The sequence below is a fragment of the Lissotriton helveticus genome, chromosome 11, assembly GCF_964261635.1.
Source record: "Lissotriton helveticus chromosome 11, aLisHel1.1, whole genome shotgun sequence".
NCBI lineage: Eukaryota > Metazoa > Chordata > Amphibia > Caudata > Salamandridae > Lissotriton > Lissotriton helveticus.
Window position 1 is genome coordinate 306,619,851 of NC_136072.1, and position 25,292 is coordinate 306,645,142.

The window sequence follows — 25,292 nt, forward strand, 5'->3', positions numbered from 1 at the left end:
TTCCTGAAATAGATTTATGGCAGGGCTTAGGTAGCAGAGCTGGGCAAGGAAGATGGGAAGTTATATATTTATTTTCTGTGGATTTGACTATAAAATGAGAATCTTTTACGGAGAGATTAATCGCATAAGAAGACCTGTTTTTCTGTTAAGATGTCCATCAACACCTCAGTGGCACGCAGTTTGGTATTTATCTTCACAACATGTTGTTATTATAGCAAGCGTCAAGGAAAGCGAAACACACTTCTCTGTAGTACCTCCGTCCAACAGTTATGGAAAGGATCATATATTTCCACACTGTTGACCCTCTGTATCCCATCAAAGCCTCCGATCACGTACAACCGGCCTCCAAGCACTGCCATCTTGTGCCGCCATCGACCAAAATTCAAGTACTCGACTTGGATCCATTTGTTGATCGAGGCGTTATATTTCCAGACATCATGTTGTGTTTCTTTGCCACCTGTAAGAAACCACAAACAAAGAGCGGTTCCGTCATCAGCATCGAAGGAGTTAATGCCATTTTCTAGAGCGCGAACATTACCCGAAGGTGTCGGAGCGCTTTACAAAAGAACCAGTTGCGATACATAAGGAATTAAGATTACATGAGGTACATGAAAGATACAAACAGGAAAAAAAATGCAAATGTACAAGTTGTAAAGTCATACAGGGAAGAGATACAAATAGAAAAAAATGCAAATGTACAAGTTGTAAAGTCACTCAAGGAAGCATGCAAATGGATAAACTTTAATAATCACATAGGAATGGTAGTGAGTACAAAGGTCTACTACATATACTAGTGGTTAGAGTTATCTCTATATACATATATATACAAATATTAGATTTTCTCAGGATTCCATTTTACCATCGATTCGGCTTGGACAAGTATATATCACATATTTACAGAGTGAAAAGAGAAATAAAAATAAAATTGAATTAAAATAAAATAAAAATTAAAAGGGGTAGAGAGCGGTATGTGGGGGAGAAGAGTTGGAGGATGAGATTGGTGAGAGGAGAAGGGGGACCTGAGGGGGAGAAAGATATAAGGCAGTCCAGCGTAAGAGAAATGTCTGAAGGTCAGCAGGATGGAATCCAAGGGACCAAAGAAAAGGACAAGAATCAACAAAATGGCGGACCCGGGTCGTGGGCATCGATGGAAACCATCTCAACATGGCAAGATGCACCCAGGGCAAGAGCAACAACAGGAGAGGTTCCCAAAATGGCAGGACGCACACGAGTTCCAGTCCAAAAGTTACGAGGGCAAAGTCCAAAGAAAACCAGGGAGCCGACCCAACGGAGGAAGCACAAGAGGGGAAAAAGAGCCAGACAGTCAAAAGGAGGAGCATTTTCAGTATTTGCACCTCCTTTCACCACTGTACTCAGTGAGATCTGTTTACAATGGGAGAGGGAGGAGGGTCATTGAAGTAGCAGCGGGCAGGAGGGTCTGTACTAGCATCTGCCTGACACGGGGAGGGGTCAATCTAACGGAAGGGTGGGGTTGGGTGTGGGGGTCGAAGGTGTAGCGATCAGTATATAACCTTGGCAGAAGGATAGAGAAATACAGGCACTACTTGGTACCCAGTGACGTCACAGGTGCGATGGGTCCTGGGCTGCATCACCGGTGACATCATACTTAAGAGGTGGATAATATTCTTCAAGAAAGGGAAAAGAAAAGAACGAATCAAAACCCATACATTGTTAAATAGCCAGAACGCGTGTTTGTTTCACTTAGTGATGGCATGACTGAAACACGTTCAGAGGGGTCTGGGAAACCCAGTCCCTGCAGACCTGGGGGTATCTCAGTTAATAAACCTCTATTGTCATCTTTATCATTCATGGCTCTGGCTAAACCATAGGGCTCCTTTTTATGTGCAGCAATACAATTTATGCTGAATCAGGAAAACAAGTGTCACCAGTGTAAACAGCAGACTCGCACACTAATCACAGTTGTCCCTTGCCTCCTCGCATTGTTTGATCCTCTGTAAATCGGTTGTGTCTCTGACGCGATTCCCTTGCTCATAAAGATTAGACAAATTATTACCCCTTACCACTAGGCATTTTGCAGGGGCTGCTGTTAAGGTGTGTTGCTACCTTGAACTGAGAACTCCATGAACAAGAATAGCATTTTAAAGTGCTGCTCCTGTCACCTCTAAGTGCTTTAAAGAGCAACTGCAACTGTCACCATTACTCATTGTAGAGATATAACATTTACCCACCTCAGAAGTATGGTCCTTCCATAACATCCCAAGTCAGCAGTGATGTTTAACTCACCAAGCCAACTTGTACTGTTATTATGTTTGTGAGATAGCTGTGCAGTGGCGAGTGCATGAATGTACTAAGTATGTGTTTTAAGTTTCATTTCTCCTTTTGATTCAAATTAAATTCCAGGTATGCCAGAATGTTTCACCCTCACTGGCACGGAGATTTGTACATGGTGTTCTCTGATGGGCAGCTGCCACTTACAAAGGATGACTTAAAGTCCCCTTCGTGAGATTGGGCCATTTGCAATAACATATTTTAAACTGGCGAAAAATAAGTAATCAAGCATACAAGGTCAGGAAAACGTTTGAGGCAAAATAACACGTGGCTGAGCAAATGTTCTAGACACGCAGCTACAGCTTGTCATCTCTCGTTATGTCTGCTACAATAAAACGCCAGTCGAAAAGTAACAACTGCACAACAAAGATTAGGTAGTTTATAATCCATCTCTTCTCCCTTTTTTTTCTAACAAAGATGTTTCTTTGTAAAGTTTTGTGGTTTATCTACCAAAAGTACCCCACTAGCTGCAAAGAAAAGCGTAGACTTGCAAGCAAAGATGCAATCCTTACCTGTGGAGTATTTGAATTTCCAATAATGAGTACTTAATGCAGAAATGCTCCACTTTTCAGACAACGTTTTGAAACATTGAACTTCTTTTGATCACTGAATATTAATAAATGGGAATAACCATTTACTGTAGCTAGGGGCTGGTGGCTGATTAGTGTTGCGGAGTACCATGTTATTTGGTGTTTACTAGCAGAGCGTGATCTGAAGCTCTCTGCTTACCTCTGACCCCTGCGGCACCAGACTTCCTTGGAATGGCAGCATGGCTTTGTCTGGCGTCTGCGGAGGTTGGACACTTGCCATGGGAGAATAACCCCTTCATCCTTCTTTGGGGCGGGTGGTGAAATCATGCAGCTTGGCCTGATTGAGATGGTGGGGGAGGGAGGTAAGGACAGGTGTGTATACACAAAAGGAAAGTGAGAGTGAAGCGTAAGTTCCCGACAAGAGTCCGAGCTGTGAGGGGAGGGGCAAGGAGTTGGTGCCTGTATGCGGCAGGGCTACGGCGGGACTGGGAAGCAGGCTCTGCCGCTGCAGTTGATTTCAAGCAAAAGGCTGTCTACCCCCTCCCACCCGACCAAGATTAACAGCCTTGTTTATGGGGGAAGGAACAAATGCTTCAGAAGGGGCAGTCCCGGGTAGAGAGCAGTGGAGAAATAAAACGAGACCTATTGGTCTATTTTTTCAATATTATGTGCTTTTAGTAACCAGCGCGACATAGGCGGCGTGCAGCGCTGGTTACTAAAAGCATATAATACTGAAAAAATAGAGCTTTACGTGCCTCGCTAGAGAAATGAAAGCGAAAACAATGACGTCTGGGGCTTTCTTTAACAAGTTGTCGGCGTCAGCGTGAGCGCGCCCATGGCACACGTTCCGCTCAAAGACCGCAAGCGTGGGCAGGAGTTGTGCGTGCGCGTGCACATCTCCTGTCCATGCGTGCCACCTCCTGTCTCCCTTCGGGACAGAAAGCGGCAGCAATAGAGTCTCGGTAGGGAAGCAGAGCATGTGCTGCGTTCGCACGCAAGACCTAAAAAGGGATGACACTGGGTGGGCCTACTAGGTCTTTCCCCTACAGAATAGATATTAAATATCAGGATTGGCAATTATCTATGGTCTTCCTCTTTTGATTCCAGGCACAGAACAGGTAGGGCGATACCGCAAAGGCTAATATTTCCCTAGTATCACTCGTCAGAAGCCTTCTTCCCTCCCGGAAGTGTCTCACTCCTATGGATTTAGGTGCTGCTACCAACTATTTCCTGCGTGCATTTCTATATAGGGGGCAGAGGAAGATAAAGTTCTCTTTTGATTCCACTGTATTGGGGCAATTTGGGCAAAATTTCGATTTTGAGTGTGCCTTGTCACATTTTGAGGTGTGGGTTCCCAAGGGAAGTACAACACACCTGAATTGCACATATAGACATTTGAAATAAAAAGAGTGCATTCGATCCATATATGGCTTGAAGCTGGGTGCGCACTTGTGGTTGAGGAACTGTCCAGTTAGAATACAATCCTGGTATACCTCCCATGTTTGCAACAAAGCTACCTCCCAGAACTGATGTTTTGCTTCTTGAGCGTCATTTTTAGTAATCAGCTTCGGAGAGGTCCATAGTTTGCCTATTCCTATTCTGTATGATGTATCTTTTATAGCCTTCAACCAGGGGGTACTCTGGTCCCTGTCAAGATCTTTTACACAGTTCCTATAAATTACCAGTTCTTTGGTGGACTAAATTCTGATCCAGTATAACAAGGGTTTGATTGAGATTGTTAGATGTATTGGGTTAAGGGATAGATCAAATCTCAACGGGGTAATAGGCGAGCTTGGGGGACTTTGAAGAGGGCCCTAATAAACTTATTTTCAATCTTCATCAGATTCTCTGCTGTGGCATAGCCCCATATCTCAGCTCCATAAATTGCAGATGTTACAGCTGAGTCTCTATATCCAGTAATGACCGGGGAGAGGCAGCTCTATATTTCCGTCCAATAGTAGAGGTTTTCAGTTGGAGGATGGCTTTTTTTTCCAACTGAGGGCCCCATGTCTGGTTATCCCTTCGCCTAACACCCAGGTAATCGAAAGGAGGAACTTTTTCAAGAGGGACCCCCTTTGGTCAAATTTCCTAGGTAAGTTTTGTGAGGATTTATGGTCTTAATGTTGGACTTGATAGGGTTTAATTCTAGGCCTCTTTCCTCACGGAAGGTGATGAAGGCATTACATTCTGTTTGTAGCCCCATTGGTGTTTGCGAGATTAGCAAGGTATCGGCTGCGAACATCAAGAACACCTTTTTGGACTAAATGACCGGCGATGATGATAAAAATGGGCATATCTGGTTAGTACCTACCAGTTACCCTGTTGGTGGTGCGCTCGTGAGGGGTCATTTTGTCTTTGCACATTTTTTCACAACGTGTGTGTTTGGTACTGAATGTATTTGGAATTTGTTGAACATAACTTCAGCCATGTTTTGGTTCTTCTAGACTGTCTTTTGGAAAAGGGATTTTTTGGCAAGGCAAGAAAATGTGTTGCATACTACCTCTTAAAAAATAAAAAAAGAGGAGTGTTTGCAATGTAGAAAACTACAGTATTTTGCACATGTTTTAGAAATATAGAAATATAGAATTGGCTTAGAAACCAGGTCATGTTGCAAAGATGATTTTTGAGTGGAGGGCGACCCTGTGTTTCTTTTCCCTCTTTGCTCCTTATTGAATGTACAACACAGAATATAACAGGAGGAAATATGGGAGCATGTGTCCCAGTTTCTTCAGGGAATTGTAACCCCAATTTAGCTTCAAAACTTCAGGATGCTCTTACAGTACCAGTTACTATTGGTCTTATAGTCCCTCTGTACGCTCATACTTCTGCTGGAAACAACATTCAGAGAGTGCTTGTTTCTACAGAAGCAAGGATACCAGATAGAGGAGCAGATAGCCAGAGAATGCAATTTGCCTTGTTGGTTCCAATGAATGCAAGCTCACCATGCGCAGCAAGTGCGGATTTTTCTGTAGTACAGAATTGATTCAGACCTATAAGGTCTTTCCCTGGATTGGCAGGTATGGATTCACCTGTATAAGAAACTCTCCTGAATGTAAGTAACAGTAGGCCCCAAGACAGCACTACACAATAAAGGACTTGTGAGAGCCAACATCTATTTGATGTCCAAGATTTAGAACAGTGGTTGAAGGAGCATAATAATAATATTTCAAATGAAAATCAGAGTGCAGAGGTGAGCCATGGGACTATAAAAGCGTCTGTAAAGGTAGATTTGATAGATGTGGTTAAATTAAAAAGTTAGTCTGATGAAATGATAAGTGAGAGTTTGAAGCTTAATCGAAAAGATGCTTAACAATAGAATTAATTGTTATTCGTGAGTAAATATGTCGCTAGGAGAACGAGACAGGCTCATAAGAAATTATCTGAATTGGCTCAGAGATACAGTGTTGATATAGAACGAACAAATGCATTACAGAAAACACTTGCATTTAGCAATCAGGATATAGAGTATCTGAGATTACCAGGATTGAAGGCCCAAATTTGAGAATGAATTCTAAATATTCGGATTTGGAGTACATTGGACAGAGAGGAAGAAAGATGGGCAAAAGAAATGGTTCAAATCAGAGAACCTCCTCCTTTGGGAAACGGGAATGGTTTTTCAAGGCTTTCCCCTTGCAGGAAGTTCTAAGTGGAGGTTATGTGCATGTACCTTGAGTAGAGGTGACCTTGTGATTTTTTACCAATTATTTCCAGAGGTTGAGAGAGAAGCCTGTGGAGTGGTACAAACTGGTTGATTGATTTGTGAAAATCTCGAAGGTGTTGTGGGAAGCCTGTAATCTAGCACATTTTGGATATAGTGAAAATGCTGGAAAACTCCTTGCTTGGAAGTCGAAAATGGAGGCAACACGAAACAAGATAAACGAGATAGTATGCAAGAAATCGGGGAAGAGCCTGAGAGATAGACATGAGATAGAGCAATCTTTTGTTGATTTTTTGGGAGAACTATGTACAGAAGATCTGGATGTTTTGGAATATCAGTTCAAGGTCTAGCTTGAGGGTTAGACAGTGGAGAAACTCTCTAATGAGGAAAAAGAAATTTTGGAAGAGGATATAGTTCAGAGTGAATTGCACTTTGTGATAAGAAAGGAGAAAAATATAAAGCAGCTGCACCAGACAGGCTCCCAAACGAATTATAGGTGAAGCTTGGTGATACTCTGTGTCCAGTAATGACCCAGCTCTCTGTTTTTGGGAGGAGGCAGTAGTTACATTAATATTAAAACCGGGAAAAGATCCAAAGTCCTGTGAGACCTACCGGCCAATATCGCTTTTAAATTTTGTTTATAAGTTTTATGGCAGTATTTAGCCAATAGATTGAGTAAGGCAATAGGGAGATTGGTAACAGAAGATCAGAAACGATTTATGAAAGGCAGATATATACACCAATTAACCAATAAGCTTATAGGCATTATCGATTTGGCATTGGAAAACAAAAATTCCCTGGTGGTTGTCACCCTCGATGCCACCAAGGCATTCAACAGGGTGAACTGGCAATTTCTGTTTCCATGCTGACTCTCTATGAGATGGGCGTTAAATTTTGTAGGGCCATATGTGAGATATATGAAGCCCCTACGGCAAAAATTTTGTTGAATGGGAATTTAAAATCAAGCTTTAAAATAGCAAAAGGGACTAGACAAGGATGCTCTCTCTCACCGCTCCTATTCAATTTATATATTGAACCCTTTACAGAAAAGTTTAGAAGGGATCCACAAATCACCCCTTTTGAGTTTGGCTCCTGGGGGAATTTTTTTCCCTATATGCTGATGATGTGATGATATATGCACATAATCTAATACCAATTCTAGAAAGTTTAGATCCACTGGTGGTGGATTTTGGCAAGGTAGCGGGGCTAAGAGGCAAACTCTGCCAAGACAGAAGTAATGGTCTGGAATTCAGAGGAGAGGCACAAACTGATAAAGAATGAGATAAAATATTTAGGTTTAGTAGTGCGCCATTCGTTAGTGGAACTGGCAGAATTAAATTTTAACAGAATGATGAGGGAAATAAACACAGGGAGTCTCAACGAGCCCTGAAAGCAGATTCCTCCATTAATCAAGAGACAAGAAAGAAACTCTCAGCCTTGAGGCAATCACACAGAAAGGCAATCTGGTTGGCCAAATCTGTCGATCAAACAGACATATGGACCAGTCTGCTCTATATGAGTAAACTAGCGAAAAGCAGCCTATTTTGGGCCGAAATCAATTAATTGGTGACTGACATCTATCAACATCACAATGCTGGCATAACTGAAGGAGAGTGGATCACCACATAATAGCTGTTTATTTTTCTGATAAAACCGCTGACCCCTTGCACATATACCTAGCACAGACAGGGCCCTCCATTTACTCCACTTTATCTGGGTACGATATCTTGCTAATCAGACTAGTCACCGGGGCACCTAGTTTGCCATTTGACTGTGGCCTCCAGTTCCTGCTTGTTCCAGACAGATCCAGGGACACAGCAGCTGCCAGGGTTTCCTGCTGTCGTTTTCCCTACTGGGTTTTCTCACTCACTGTTCTTCCCGACAACAGAAGCTCCATCCACCCCAGGACCTACTAAAGGCAGGCTGCAGCACGACCACATCAGTAGGCACCTGGACACCTAGCTTGCCACTTGCCTGTGGCCTCCATCTCGTGCTGGTTTCAGTCTGATCCAGTGACACCACAGCTACCTGGGTTTAACCACTGGGGTTTGATTTACCACTCACTGTTCTTCCCACCAACAGAAGCCCTGCCCACCCCAGGACCTACTTAATGCAGGCCAAACCATGAAGGTGCAGTGGGGTGCGCAGCTGGCGTGCCACTGGTGCGCTGAAGGCGTGCCAAAATCAACCCCAACTGTGACCATCCATACCTTGACTGTGCCCGCATCATGAACACTAGCCAGCCTACCTGACCACCCACCCACCCCCGTAGATACACCATCACCTACCTCTACACCCTTTACCTCGAATGCCGCAAAATACATTGCAACCGTGCTGACCCACGCTCCACGGTAGGACTTTTCACCTGCACCCTGCATCCCTTTACCTGCCACTGCATACACACCAGCCCACAAACCAAACACACCCCAAACACACCAGAGACATCACCTGAACAAAAACACCAACTTGCATGCACCCTTCTCAACACATGCTCACTATGCAAGCATTCCACTGAAGTATGGGACCTCATCGCCACCCCTTAGCCAACATAGTCTTCCTCACTGAGGCCTGGCTCAACCCTACATCCACCCCAGACATTGCCACTGTGATCCCCTATGGATATAAAATCACACACTAGGGCCGCACCAACAAGCTGGGAGGAGGAACAGCCATCATCCACAAAGAGACCATACAGTGAACCACCACCACCACTGACCAAACCACCACCCCCATGGAACACCTCAACTTCAAGCTCCACACGGGCAACAAGACAACCATCAGAGGCACCCTTGCATACAGACCCCAAGGCCAGCACTCCAGCTTCTGCAATACCATTAAGGACTTCATTGCAGCTCAGCCTTAGACTCCAAGGACTACATCTTTCTCAGCGACCTCAATTTCCACATCGACTACCCAAATGACAAAAACACCTCACACCTCCTCAACAGTATCAGCATCCTTGGATTGACCCAGATTGTTCATGACCTTACATACACCGTAGGACACATGCTGGACCCAGTTTTCACCTCAGCAACTGCGTCAAATACAGACATCTCACAGAACTCACATGGACCAATCACTCCATCATCCACTTCAGCATCTCCAGCCGCTGCACCGCAATCCCCAAGATGACCAATGCCCCCCACCGAAGGTGGAATAAAATCTCAGAGACTAGCTGGGCAAACGCTCTCAACACTTCCAGCCCTGCTACTGCCACCAACCTCGACCAGGGAGTGAAAAACTTCAGTGCCTGGGTGCCCAATTGCACAGACAGCATCGTTCCCATCAAGAGCAACATCCAGAGACAATCCTCTAAAAAGGCCAGCTGATACACCCAAAAAACCAGAACAGCAAAACGAGACAGCAAACAGTTGGAGAGGAGATGGGCACCAGAAAGACACCTTTGACAAGGCACTCTTCAAGACCTTCCTCAACCTATACCACTGCCTGTTGAGGGCAACAATGAAGACAGCCATTGCCGCATGCATCGAAACCAGCACCAAGAACTTTTCAACGTCATTAAGGAATTCTCCAACAAGGCTGCCAGCGAAAACAACATCACACTCTCAAAGGAGCTGTGCGAGAACCTCACCTACTTCTTCCAAGACAAGATTGCAACCATATACAAAAACTTCGATCCCCAACCCACACCTACAGACTTCCTCGGCAGAAATGCCACCACCGTAACGGACACAAACCACACACTGACCACCTGGAACATCCTCTCCAGCCAGCACACCACCTCTACCATGAAATCCATCCACTTAGAAGCTCCCAAAGACCCCTGCCCGAACCACTTCTTCAACCTCAGAAAACAAACGATTGTTGAGGAACTCACTATCCTATTGAACACCTCTATCACCTCGACAACTTTTCCCGATGCCTGGAAACATGCCGAAGTCAGGTGTCAAGACTTGTGATGTTCTTACCGGCTCTGGCAGGTTGGAGAGATTCTCAACTTCGGTTCTTGAGAGTTCTGGTCTTCCCGAGTTAAGGTCGGCCTCTTCTGGTACAAATGCAAAAACAACAGTTGATGGACAGAATGCAGAACAATGTCATACATTCACCTGAGTAAAGAGATCTGGGCCTCAATCCATCGTTTTTTTGCACTCCACACTACCCCAGTTCAGACATGGCCATATGCAAATCAGCCTTGACCCTGTGCTTCATGGGAACAGTCCAGCCCGAACTGCCAAGCCATGTCTTTTCTGGACCAGAATCAAGCATCCTAGGACCGGTTTCTGGCTATCAGCCGTCTTCAGCCAGGATAGCTTGACTCCAGTGGTGTGGAGAGCATGGGACTCACGTCTGAGCATACCCATCCCACTCGGGGTGACAAATGCAAAAACAACAGTTGATTGACAGAATGCAGAACAATGTCATACATTCACCCCAGTACAGAGATCTGGGCCTAAATCCATCGTTTTTTTTCACTCCACACCACCCCAGTTCAGACATGGCCATATGCAAATCCGCCTTGACCTTGTGTCATGTGGACAGAATGCACAGGTATTTGTCACCCCGAGTGGGATGGGTATGCTCAGACGTGAGTCCCATGCTCTCCACACCACTGGAGTCAAGCTATCCTGGCTGAAGACGGCTGATAGCCAGAAACCGGTCCTAGGATGCTTGATTCCGGTCCAGGAAAGACATGGCTTGGCAGTTTGGGCTGGACTGTTCCCATGAAGCACAGGGTCAAGGCTGATTTGCATATGGCCATGTCTGAACTGGGGTGGTGTGGAGTGCAAAAAAACAATGGATTTAGGCCCAAATCACTGTACTGGGGTGAATGTATGACATTGTTCTGCATTCTGTCCATCAACTGTTGGTTTTGCATCGGCCTCTTCTGGTAGCCACGGTGCCACTGACAAGGAAATAGCCAAAGCAGATCGTGCCCTCCAAAACGAGTCCCAAGAGGAAAAAACCCGTAAGGAAAACCTCTGGTGGAAGTAGGAACTCCAGGAATTAAGAGGAAGGAAAGAAACCTCCAGAAGAAGAAAAAGAAGACCAGGAATCCGAAACAGAATAGAAGGCTAAATCAGGAACAAGGTATGCCACAGGAATCACAGATACACCAAACAGGAGCACAGGATACCAACAGGAGCGAGGACACACCAGCAGAAGCGAAGAGTGTTGCAACGCAAGGAGATGAAGGATCTAGCCATTTAAATACCCATGAACAGGAAGTGGCCAAACAGGAACAGGAAGTGATGAAACAGGAACAGGAAGTGACCACACGTGACGCGCCCTAGAAGAAAAGAGGAAGACGCCGCGGGCTGCATCGCGGCCCCGAAGGAAGAAGCAGGCTGCACCGCGGGCCAAATCACGTTCCGCGGAGCAACAGTAGGTCCCCCTCCCAAAGCCGCGGGTTTGTTAGGAAAAATCCCCAATAAATGGCGGACAAGTACAGGGGCGTGGAGTGAGTCAGCATCCTCCCAGGAGCTATCACTGGGAGGATAGCCTTTTCAATGGATAAGGAACTGCTGGTGGTTTCTAAAAAAAATGGGAGTCACAGATCTCCTGGTCCTCGTATTCTGGAACACTGTCGACCAAGACAGGAGGTGGGCGAGAAAAAATCCTTCAGTACGGATCTGAAACTTAGGGTTTCAGCTGTGAAGTATGAAAAACAGGGTGTATCTTCCATGCATGTGGTAGCTGTAGGCGGAAAGCCACCGGATTTACCATTTGAGTGATTTTGAATGGTCCATAAAGCGTGGTTTGAATTTGCCGTGTGACAATTTGCGAGGCAAAAACTTTGAGCTAAGCCAAACTTTACTATCAACCTAGTATGATGGAGACTGATGTCGATGAAGGTCAACAGTGTCTTTCATCTTCTTTTTGGCTGCCTGAAGATTAACATGTACCTTTTGTCTGATCTCTCGGATGTGTTGTATAAAAGTGGCTGCTGCAGGACTTGAAGAGGCATCAGATAAAACTGATGGAAAGGTTCTAGGATGGTAACCATACAAGCAGAAAAATGGGGTGGTCTTGGAGGCACTATGGTCTGTTTTGTTTTAGGAATACTCTGCTAATGGTAGATATGCGGACCAATCACTTTGGGAAGAGTTACAAAAACAACTGAGGTATTGTTCTAGCCCTTGATTAAGGTGTTCAGTTTGACTGTTAGTCTGCGGATGAAACCCTGAGGATAAGGCTACTTCAATATGAAGGGTCTTGCAAAAGTGTTTCCAGAACTGAGATGTATACTGAGGACCTCGGTTGGATATAATGATCCGTGGAAGACCATGAAGGTGGTAAGTCTCTTGTATGAAGATCTTTCCAAGTTCTTTGGCAGTAGGTAATTGTCTTAAAGCAGTGACATGTGCCATCTTGGAAAAGGAGTCTACTGTCACCATAATCACTTGATTATCTGTAGAAGGAGGTAGAGAGGATATGAAATCAGTGGATATGGTATGCCATGGAGCTGGTGGAACAGGTAAGGGCTGAAGTAACCTCACAGATTTAGTGTGAAGTGTCTTGGCCTGGGCACGGACAGGACAGGATGATACATAGGATTCAGTATCTTTTCTTACTGACTGCCACCAGAAAGAACGCAGCAATAAATCAAGAGTGTTTGTAATGCCACAATGACCAGCAACAGGAGAATCCTGACACACCTGCTGGGCTTCTAGTTGTACCTTTTATGTCGGGAGGAATAATGCCCTTTCATGTTAGTGGTTTTGACCAGGTTGTGTGATCTGACTGTTTAACTTCTGCCATTCTTCTTGGTTTAGGGAGGTATAACTTAATTGGACTCTGTCTAGGAATGATTGAACAGTGCCAATTCTCCATTGTGGCTCCATTATGTTTTGTTGTGGTGTAGTGTGTTTTATCTAGGTACCTGAATCAATATCCTATTCTTTGCCCTTGTCCGGTTATAAATCAATAATATCCCTGCAACGGCACAGAAACCCTTTTCATAATTCGGTCATAGCGCATGCTGTCACATTAAGCAAGCCTATTCCTCCAGCCCCCTAGAAAGCACACCGAGTTCTTAAACAAATCCAAGCCTCCAGCAAACCTGGGAAATCCCCGCCTGCTATTGTTTTGATTTCGTCTGAGAACTCCTGTAAAGCACTGTAAGAACGACCAGTTCTTAGTGACATCTTTATTGACGTCTTATGTCCATCCTTACATCAACCCCGGCACCTTTCAGGTATAAATACACCAATGCTGCCTTAAGCAAAGACACGGTGGTGGTGAATCTGGAGCAGCGACTACTTGCCCGAGAGCCCAGCTGATGCGAGAGCCCACGGACGCTGCCCCTCCCTTTTGACGCGCTGAGAAAGACGCTGTCTTTTCTCTTGCCGAGAAATCCAGCCTCCGGCGTTTCCAGCTTACCCTTGCGGGTGACTGGGATACCGAGTCCTGAGAGAGGGATACCAGCCCTCCTGCCTTCTATTACCCAGGTACTGAACTGACTAAACCCTTACAGAGAATTCTTGAATCAGATTCTTGGCCAACCAAACTTAACTTAAACTGCTACTTACTTACTCCCTCCCATGTATTAGGCTTAGGTCAGGTACACCGGGGTAGGCGTAGTTAGAAGCACCAGTTGAGTACGATTAGTCAATGTATATATGTATGTATCTATTTTATCCATTTTAAAGTATCATATGGCTAAGAGACCATATCAATGCTTTTACAGTATTATTTCATAATCCTGCTTTTACTGTATGCACTTTACTTAACTATAAGTATTGCAATTGTAGCAATTCATTTCTCTTGTATGAGGAAAGAGACTGCTCAATAAATAACACCTTTTATTGAAAACGCCCGTCTCTCTTTTTCTCTGCAATCTGGTGAAACTAAGTACGCACTTATTGACTGAGTGAAATAACTGCCTTTTGTTTTCACACGACTCTAGAGATATACTCTTATTCAGGGAGAGCAAAGTTGTCATGTTTTATGGTTGTCAGAAACTAAATCCCTTCCTGTCTACCCAGGGAGGTTAAACTCCTCCTCGCCTATTCGAGAAAGTTTCTAGTGAACTCTGAGCTAGCTGGCACAAAAAAACTTAAGTCTAATATAGTCAGTAAAGACCTAGATAACCTCAGTCCTACGTCTACACTACTGAATATATTATTCCAATGCGCAGAGCCTATTGGGAATATAGGAACTACACTACATGGCGCCCAACGGTTTGGTAAGGCGATAAATCTAACGCAAGACATTAGAGTAACTCAGTCGTGCTTTTTCGCACAGACCCTTTCTCCCGTAAATACTCCAAAGACATCTGGAGTGGGTCAAAGGTTAAAATCCGCCGGAACTTAGTAGAAAGAGATTTCTATGTATAGTTTTTGGTTTATTCAACGTTGAAGGATACAGTGTTCCAACATATTGTGCACCTAATCTTTGTTTCCTTGAAAAACTTAATCTGCAACAAAAAACCTTCTTGTCAGTAAAATGTCAGACAATGAAGAAGAAAGAGAGGCAGCTAGAGTAGCAGCTCAACTCCTAGCGGATGACACAACTCTGCTACAGAATGACCCGGATGCAATACTCATCCCGGTCAGCATAAAAAAAACTATAACTCTTAAACTAATAGAAAATGGACTAACATCGAGAGGTGGTACAGTCATATTCGTAATAGAGGCACATGAATATCGGCAGACAGAGGTATTCTATTCATGGATAAACTTTCCAACAGCAAACGCTGTCACACATGAGTTCCACTATTACAAAATAGAGGAACCTCCGGATGAGTACACCCTTTCGAGAAGGTGGAAATCCCATTAAAATACCAAGAGCACCTGCTCTGGTTTAAAGGCGCCCTAAAACATAATAATCACATTACCAGGCTCGGTCCACTAGGTAGACCAGGAGCAACGTGGCCGGTTCTAGCCAGCTACACACCACATCCAGACATTGAAAAAATGTCAATAGCAGAACTTTTAGCACAGCTAAAACAACTGATTAAAATTCATAGACAATTAGTCCAATATGTAATGGGGACTTCAACAGTTCAACCAGCTATTAACATTCCACAGCTGACCCCTCATCAGGGGAATACAAATAAAATAACACCACAGAACATACAGGCATGTCTGGGTAAAGTACCCGCAAAACGGGAACAAATTCCATTCTGGTTAGCACAAAAAATCACTCAAATAGAGGCAGTATTTCCGGATACTACCCCTACTGAGAAACACAGAATTCTGACTATCTGTCTTCCAATGTGGATCACACCACATGTGGAGGACTGTGACACTTGGGGCACAGTCTTTGCTTCCATTTACACAAAAACACATGGTGTTCCGTCCATGGCGGTAATACCTGATGTGCTAAGACAGATTCAAAATGAATACGGTCCAGAACCTGCTTTAACTCTGGGTATGAAATTACTGAAAGACTTCAAGCAGGTCTCAGCTTTATTATTATCAAACATAAAAGGAGAAGCAGCATCTGTGGCGATCCGCCAGAAACTGAAAGAAACAGATATAGCAGAACAGCCATTTGAACTTGCCAGAATCATAGAAAAATCCTATGAAGAACTAGGAAGAGATAGTTTGGGTGGGAAACCAGTAAAACCCCAACTAACTGAAAATCCTGAAAAAGTATTTATTAAAAATAATTTAAACACTCCAAAAAAGAGCTGGGATGGAAATAAACACTCCACTCCCAAAGAAAAAAGATTCCAGTCCAGAGGAAAGTCTCCTCGGCGGAGAGAAAGATCTCCGGACCAAGGACACAAGTCTCCCCAGAGGGAGCCCTCTGAGACAAGATACAACCTTAGAAATAGGGATAATCTAAAGAAACCTGATAGATATCAAGATATTGATACACGTCCCTCTCGATCTTTTCAGACTTCCTCGCAGAAATGGGAAAGAAGAGAACGGTCAGAACACAGGGAAGAGCACGTCAAGTCCAAAGACAAGGAACCTGCTCATCAAAGTAAAAAATTACAATTTCCAAAAAAGGAGGTAGCCAGTATTAAAGTAATCAAACATGCCGAGGATACTGAGGACACAGCTGAAAAACGGAGAGTGGGCTCAGACAATGCTAGACAGCGCAGCAGAAGTGAGCATAGCTCGCAAGATCCTGATGAATCATCTGGAGACAGTGGACACGAATGAATACATTCAGGTGGAAACTGCAGATACCAGAGTTAGCAAATCTCATAAAATATACGCAATAACATTACCTATAGGGGGAGATAAGACTAGGAAAATAAGGGGTCTATTTTGGGATAACCTCTCCAAAGGCTATGACATCCTTTTAGCTGAAAAAGACTGGCCATCGGAGTTTGTCAGGGAGTGTCCTCATGGCGAAGAAATGATTATGCCTGCCTTCTCAAATCACATTCCAATTCATAAAAAATATACACTTGCAAGAAAGTGGGCAGTATCCCAAGCTCCTGCATTATATAAAAACCATGTTGGATGGGATGAGGACTCTCCTCCTCATAAAATCCAGTTAAAATCTCAACCAACTGCACAGAGGCAGTACCCAATTAAGCAAGAAGCTAAAAAACAGGTAAGGGAGATCTTAGATCAACTTGAATACCAGGGGGTGATTGAAACATGCACCTCCCAAATGAACAATCCTTTGTTTCCTGTCTCCAAGCCAGACGATTCATATCGTCTAGTTTTGGACTACAGACAACTTAACTCCTGCTGCAAAACATTTGCAGTACAAAACTCACATAGTGCAGCACTAATGAATAACATCGTGCGCAAAAAATACAAAACAACATTAGACATCTCTAATGGATTCTTTTGTCAAAATATAGCACCTGAAAGCAGGTATTTGACCGCTTTCTCAATAATGGGCTCGCAGAAAAAATTCTGTCGACTCCCACAGGGGTTCAAGAACAGCCCAGGATTATTCTCAGCGAGAGTAACAGAGTTACTACAAATGTATGATGATGAGGCATTATCTTATGTCGATGACATCTATCTAACAGATGATGACTTGGATACTCACTTGAAAAGAGTGAACACCATAATACTTGGGTTCGCAGCAGAGGGTTACAAATTCAACTTTAAAAAGTTACGAATTGCCCATCTAACTGTCCTGTTTTTAGGATATGAATTTTCAAGTGAAGGCAAAAGCCTGGCAGACAATTTCTTAGAGAAATGTGCTGTAATCCAAGCACCAAGAACGCTGAAAAACTTACAATCAATTCTAGGTTTCCTGAATTTCTGAAGAACTTACATTCTAAATTATGCAGAGAGGGTTAAACCTCTCTATGAACTAATAAAACCAGATTTTAAAACAATCAATTGGACTCAAAAACACACAGAAATTTTGAGATCATTGCAAACAGACACGTTAGGTAAAACAAAATTGCAAACACGCGATAACACACGCAACCTTGTGATTCGAGTCATCCCAGGAAGATGCGGATTCACATACCTGACCTCTAATGAGGGAGAAACGGTACCAATAGCATACAAATCACATTTGTACACAGAAGCTGAAAAAACATTCAGCATTAAGGAAAACATTGTTCATGCGGTTCAAACAGCTGTAGCAAAAGAAAGAAACCAAGCTGATGGCAGACAGATTACTGTTAGAACAGCAGAATCAGCCTTTGAGGCATTAACAAGCCCATGTAATTTACCTACTGTGGCATTAAATCCAAAATGGATACAATGGGAAAATTCTCTTGCTACAGACAAAGTGAAATACTATTTTGACCCGGAAATGAAAAAATTAAAAAATCTAGAATATGAAAGAGAATATCCTCTGCCAATCGACATTCGGCCAATACAACAGTACGCCTGTGTAATATATACAGACGGACATGCACAACCCTCAGTTTGGGGAAAACAAGCCTATAACTCCACATGCGAGATTGTTAAATACGTGTGACGCTGAGGTAAATTGAGACCTCTAGTAACAAAATCACACTCTGTAGAAAACAACTCGGATAAACAAACTGAAATAATAGCGTTAAAAATGGCGCTATATAATGCGGATCGCGAATTCCCGACACTAATAGTGTGCGATTCATATTACTGCGTCAAATCATACAATAACGACTTGCAGAAATGGGTTCAAAACGGTTACAAAGATGACACAGGTGCCACAATAAAGCAAAAATCGCTTTGGGAACAAGTAGTTCTTTTACAGAAAGAACTACCAAGACTCACGTGATACATTCACTGAGTCATGAACGTGATGGCGTTCACGTTTCAGGGAATTCATTGGCTGAGACAGCCACAGCGAAGCAACTAAACCGGCTTCCGTAGCTACAAAAAAGCGTTCAGGAAAATACGTAGACGGGGAAACGATGCTGGCAGTAAAAACGTCATCAAAAGGCGACTGTTCAGCGCTACCTGTCAACTATCCACTCAATTATACATACATAATCGATGCAAACTCCGTTCCTTTTACTCAAATCCCTGGAGTGGGGGATAGAGTGATTCCAAACACGAACAGGAGAAACTTATTAGTGGCAGACGCACATATGGGGGAGGGTCTAAGACACCTTAAGATTAAGGAATCTCTGAAAGAATTACAATCAATATACTGGTGGCCGGGAATGAGCCTGCAAAACTACAAATTTGCATTTTAATGTCAAAACTGCAACAGAGACCGCAGTGGCGAAATGCCCGGAGTACTACCAATGCCCTTCTTTTAGAGATCACAAAAAATACCAAAAAATAAAAATAAATGCGTTCCATTAATAATATTATTTAAGACTAGCCTCATTTAAAATGTAGACCCCAGCTCTCGGCTGACGTCTGAACTGTTATAAAAGATTTGCGAGTCTATAGCGGCATAAACGCAATTGGCATGCTACATTCTGACCAGGGTCCTGCTTTTAGCTCTCGAGCTTATAAGGAGGCCATGGCCAGCGTGGGCATTGTATTGCGGGAATCTTATCACTTCCTTCCTGAGGGAAATGGGATGGTGGAAAGAAAAAACAATCTATAACGGCAAAGGTATTAGGTTTGGGTGTTGGGTGGGTCAAACATTTAATAAGTGTCCAACGTAGTCTTAATAATCTGCCAAGAAATTCTCTAAGAGGTTTCAGTCGTACGAACTATTGTTCGGGACTAGAATGCAAATCCAGGACCTCGATAGTCAAACTTCAGTGGTGGAAAGAAAATGCTTTGATATCAAAGATCGTTTGGCTATTTTACAGGACTTAAATGAAACAAGAAAAGACCTGAGCAACATAAAGTTGAAACAACAGCCAACAGCCACTGAAGAGAAACCACCTGTCCCAGCAAGGCCTGTCTGGATTCCAAAGATTGGGGATCTGGTCAGAGAGAAAATCGCGGTGAAGAAGGAATTTGGACCTTCTTACAGAAAAGCAGTACCTGTCTTAGCTGTCAACGGAACAAGATCAGTTGTACTACCGCCCCTTGCTGGTAAAAAGGAGAACCGAGTTGTATCCATCAACCTGGTTAAACCACAATCATGTGGCCAATAGTAAGTAGTAGGCCAAGTGGACTCCCAAGAAGTAGCAGAACACCAAAGTTTGCTACAAATCAAGAGGTTCAAACTGAAAGACTAATCACATTTGATAAACCTACAGTGAATCAACAAGGACTATGCAACAAAGCCATGGAACTTATGCCTCTTGAAACCCAAATTACAACTACTCGTCAAGAAACACCTGTCTACAACGATGTAGCCACAGACTATGCTAATGAAACAAAGAAAATTCCAAAAGCAAAGAAAAATCCAGAAGCAATTCCAACAATTGACAGAACTGCATCCGGCTACTTCATCAATCTCGATGACTTTTCTGAGGATCCGAGCGAACCTGAGGAACAGCCGACAACATCAAAAACCTTTAAAGACAAAGCTAAAGAACTCTTTCATCAACTAAAGGAGACCTATCTGATTTCTCCATGGATTGAATTTTGGGTGATACTGGGTGTACTTTTCCTCCTGCTTTGGCTCATCATGGTACTATGCTTGGGACACTTCATTGAGGGAAAATATGTTACAATGGACACAGCAAGTCAGAAAATCAACTTGGTCCTAAAGCCACAAAAGTCTTCACACATCGAAAAAAGAGAACTTTCTTCAGTGAACTTCACAGCCAATCCATTACCCGGTGGGGTAGCATGGGACAAAACTGATTACGATATATATGGCCCGGTCGAACTCTTGAAGTATCCTCATCAATTTAAGGTTTCATTAAGTGACTTTATAAAACCGAGTACATTCTCTGATGAGTGGGACTTTGAAAGTATTAATGATATGATGTCAGACTTAGTTATAAGTCAGCAAAATTTACAGAACATGATTATTTACAGGGTTCATCAAATTATGATCAGATGTACTGCTACAACCACTACGGTAACCATTATTTGCATAAATCTGCTCAGCCTAGAAATGTTTTAGATTATAATCAATGGGAACATTGTGCAACTCCACCAAAAGGAAGTTCGAAAACATTCTATGAGAAATTTCCATACTTCTCAGGGTTCAACACAAGTGACGCAGAAACATTTTATTTCAAACTGTTAAATAATCAAAATCAATGAGGGAAGGTAGGAAAACGTGATCCAGTCAGTTTCCTATGTTAATAATATTTCTAATCAAAGAGAGAGGATCACTTGTCCTGCATAACGTGGGGTATGCGGGAAGGTTCGTACTAGTCCCAATAATAAACCCTCATACACGTGTTGGAATTTTCGATGTATTAGCGGTGTATCTTGATTCTCCGCTGTCCCTCACACGTGTTAGCACAATCATTGGGTTAGTGGCTTGTGCAACCTCCAACCAGGAGGTATTACCCTTGTTAGAGCAGTAGTGATCAGAAATCGTGCAGTGAAGTTGTGATTAATAAAATAGCTCTCTATACCAGACAATTAATGATTCTGATATATCTGAGGCCAATATTAAAATTCAAAGAGTGAATTGGAGTGATTATGACTCTTTCACAAAGTGTTGCGTGGGTTTGGTCGACATGTTTCAGCCCATCAGTTGCCAGTAAGTCAGTGGGGCTTTCATCAGGACCACGGTGCTCAGGTGAATTGAGACCTCTCACGTCTCTATATAAAGTAGAAAGATTCAAAAGAACATGTCTCTGTGTTGTTCTTTCCAAGGTCAAAAATTTACCTATAAAATAAAATAACAGACTCAACATGGGGAAGGTTTAGGGAATTAAAACTAGTAAACTGGTGTGAAATACCAGGAACTTATAGTTAGCCTTGTTGCTAAATTGATCGAAGTATTAATACTTCTAACTGACCACCTTAGTTCTCAAAAAGGGTCAACTCACACAGTACTGACAGAATTAAGTATAATAAAGGGATCGTTAGTATTGGGCTGGTATGGGTGTTTTTTACGTTGTTAACCTTTTTATGGACACATGTATTGGGAAAGATGGGACAGTTATTGACTTATCCCTACCGTGTATATAAAACGCAAGGACCTCTAGACAAAACCCACCAAAATTCAATAGAATTTCATAGTGCAGGTCTCTGTTCGAGGAGAGCGTATTAATCGTTATTACTCAAAGGATGCAGTCGGTAGCTCATTATTGTCGGTTTGGTGTTTATCTAGTTTGGGACAGTTTGTGAGTAATTCCCACAGTGCTCGTGTAACTTAAATGCAAGTCCTAGACGTTTAGACAATTACACGTTCAAGCAAATAGTTTCCATTCATATGCACATTCTCACACTGGGGCGTACCTTGTCACGTGGTCGTAATAGACCTCAACGGGATCCAGCCAGGTCAGGGGGTGCACTAGGATAACAAGTAGTGAATTGGTCACTGGTTAACGACAGACAAACAAACAGGGAAGATACGTTACAGTTTGCACCCTTCTCCCGCTACCTCTGTCACTCCGTCTTGCCGCTTGTGCTGACTCTGCTGGTTCTGGACCCGGAACTCGAGAAGTGGTTCCTGTGGCTAGTTTAAGTTCGTTTCAGAGGTATAGAAACAGAGGGAAGACACCGATTTAGACCGTAGTCTGTCTTCTGTTGTTAGTTACAATGTTTTCAAATTAAATTAATCTTTTCCCAAAAATATGAACTAGCGAACAGTGTTACAATTATAAGGAGTTACAGGTGTGGTTGATGCCAAGGGTTCAAAGAAGCTATCGTATTCAAGGCGAATGGAGATCGAAAGTCGAACGTGAAGAATAGACTTTCTGGGGTTCTGTGTCAAGCACAATATCATGTCCTTTTGGTAAAGAGACTTTCATCTATATACAGTACCCCAGGATATATTATCGTTCAATCCATGCTGATCTGTACCAAGCCTATGGACCCATCGCTGTTCCTTTTCAAAAATAATTTTCTCCGCATTTTGATCTTTGATTAACAGAGTCTCAAGAACGACCCACTGGAGGTCATTTATTGTGTGCTGTGCCTCCAAATATTGAATTGAAATTTTTGTTGTCATTTTCTTAAGTTTGACATTGCTCCGATGCTCACACAGACGTTGTTTTATTTTTCTGCAGGTCATCCCTATATAACGTTTATTACAGGGACAACTGATCATATAAACAACATGGTTTGTGTTGCAATTTGTGTGTTGAGTTAGTCTCCATTTGAAGTTTGGTAGGAGCTGGATCTCTTTGGTGACTTTGGTCAGGTGACAGACTGAACATGTTCCACACGGGTAATGTCCAGTCACTGGACTATTATCCCAAGGAGAATTAGTGATGGCCAATTGTTTCTTAGGAGGAGGTCTGGTATGAACCAGTATATCTTTTAGGTTGCGTGTGCGTTTGTTCGCGAATCTAGGCTTGGGCCACTGAATATTGGCTGATGTTATAATCCTCCAGTTCTTATTCACGATCTTTTTTAGTCTGTTACTCGCCGGGCCATAAGTCGTGACACAGGTGGTAATATCTGGATTTTGCTCTCGTGGGTTAGTTTCAAGAAGACAGTCTCTTTGTTGGTTCCGGGCTCTTTTTTTACATTTTTCGACAATTCTTTTAGGATAGTGTCTATCCACCAATTTATCACCGAGTTCGTCCGCTTGCTGTTTGAATTCTGTTAGTTTACTGCAGTTCCTTCGCAGCCTGAGGAACTGACTGTAAGGCAGATTCTCTCTTAATGGTCTCGGGTGGTAGCTATGGAACGAAAGTAAGCTGTTCTTGGACGTCGGTTTATAGTACGTCTTTGTGTGTAGTGTTTGTCCTTCTGCGTAGATGGTAATGTCCAAGAAGTCCAATTCTCTTTTGTTTGCAGTATAGGTGAACTTCAGGCACTCATCACAGGTGTTGATCCAGATGTGAAAATTGATAAGACTTTGCTGGTCACCTTTCCAAATTAAAATGACGTCGTCAATATATCGACGCCAAAACAAAATCTGTTCATGGTAGGGATTGATGGGGTTATTGATGTAATTCTCTTCGAAGACACTCACGTACAATCCCGCCACGCTCGATGCAAACGTGCTTCCCATGGAAGTTCCATGGCATTGCCTGAACATTTTGTCGTTATATTTGAAAAAATTCTCAGTGAGGGCAAGCCTACAGCATGCCAAAACGAAGTGCTTGGGTGTTTTATGGTCCCAGTTGATGTTGTAGATTATGGTCTCTAAAGTCTCCAGTGTCTTTTCTTGGGGCAGACTAGTGTAGAGACTCTCTACGTCGAGTCCTACTAGAATCATTTCATCTTCACAATAGTTGAAGTCTTTCAAGAGATTCAATAAGTCTCTTGTGTCTTGTAAATATGTCGGAGTTTTCTGGACAAGTGGTTTCAGATACTGGTCCGCAAATTGTGACAAGGGTTCTAACACGGAACCTATACCAGACACAATCGGTCTTCCAGGGGGTGGTGTACGTGGTTTGTGTATCTTTGGTAACGAATAAAAATATGGTATTCGTGGGTTTGATGTCTCTAAAAATTCCGCCTCTTTCTTTGAGATCCAATTATTTGTCTCTGCTTCATTAACCATCAAAGAAATTATCCTTTGTAGTCTGGGTGTTGGATCTAAATGTATTTCTTTGTAAAATTTCTGGTCAGAAAGGAGGTCTAGGCATTGTTGGTTATAGCCATCTCGGGTGAGGATGACTACTCCTCCACCCTTGTCCGCCTGTTTGATGACAATACTTTCGTCATTCTTCAGCTCATTCAGTGCTGCCCTTTCCAATCTCGAGAGATTCTGAAATGGTTTGCTGGTATTGTCTTTTAGACCATCTATTTCTTTCATGATGGCATTCTCAAACGTTAGTATCTCGATCGGTACTTGGGAATTCATTGGGCAGAAGGAGGACTTTTTTCGTAGAGAAGTGTCTCCATCCGTCGTTTGTGAGGGTTGGTTGGCAAAGAAAGCTTTAAGTTTTAGTTTTCTGCAAAATTCTGCGACCTCACATTTCATCCTGAAAGTGTCTAGATTCGGTGTAGGGACATAACCGAGGCCTTTGTTAAGAACTTCTTCTTGGTCTTTGGTCAATATTCTGCCCGTCAAGTTTACGACGAGGGAGTTGTGTTTGTTCCCGTCTTGCCTCTGGTCACACTCCTGGTTTGTGGTTGGCGTCCTTGATCTTGCCAAGTCACTCCTCTTTGTTTTGGGCCTCGACTGTTCTGGCCTCTCCCTAAAAAAGGCTGTGGTCCTTGTTGGTAATTGTTTCCCATTGATTGTTGTATTTGATGGTTCATCTGTGGGGGACCATGAAAGTAAGGGTCTACCCAACCTTGGAAATGTGGGTTAAAGTTTGGAAATGGAAACATCGGGGGATTCATCTGGTAATTTGGTGCCCGCCAATAGTTACGGCCGCGGCGGTTTCCTCGTCTGTTTCGATTCCTTCCTCTTTGATTGTTAGTGAAGTCATCTCCACTCCAATCAGAGCCATCAGTCGAAGAACCACTTATCGATCCCTCATTGGACGTATTGTCTTTTTGGTTGAAATCTTTATGACTGTA

General features: G+C 43.1%; 1 protein-coding gene across 2 annotated transcripts in view; it reads right to left on the minus strand.

The window, feature by feature from the left end:
* KLHL6 (kelch like family member 6) overlaps nt 1-25,292 on the minus strand; it is an 815,903-nt gene that overhangs the window by 180,483 nt on the left and 610,128 nt on the right. For both annotated transcript variants that reach the window (XM_078665473.1, XM_078665472.1), the window contains exon 5: nt 255-457. In XM_078665473.1, coding sequence (XP_078521599.1) covers nt 255-457 — 203 coding nt within the window. The remainder of the gene's footprint in view (nt 1-254; nt 458-25,292) is intronic.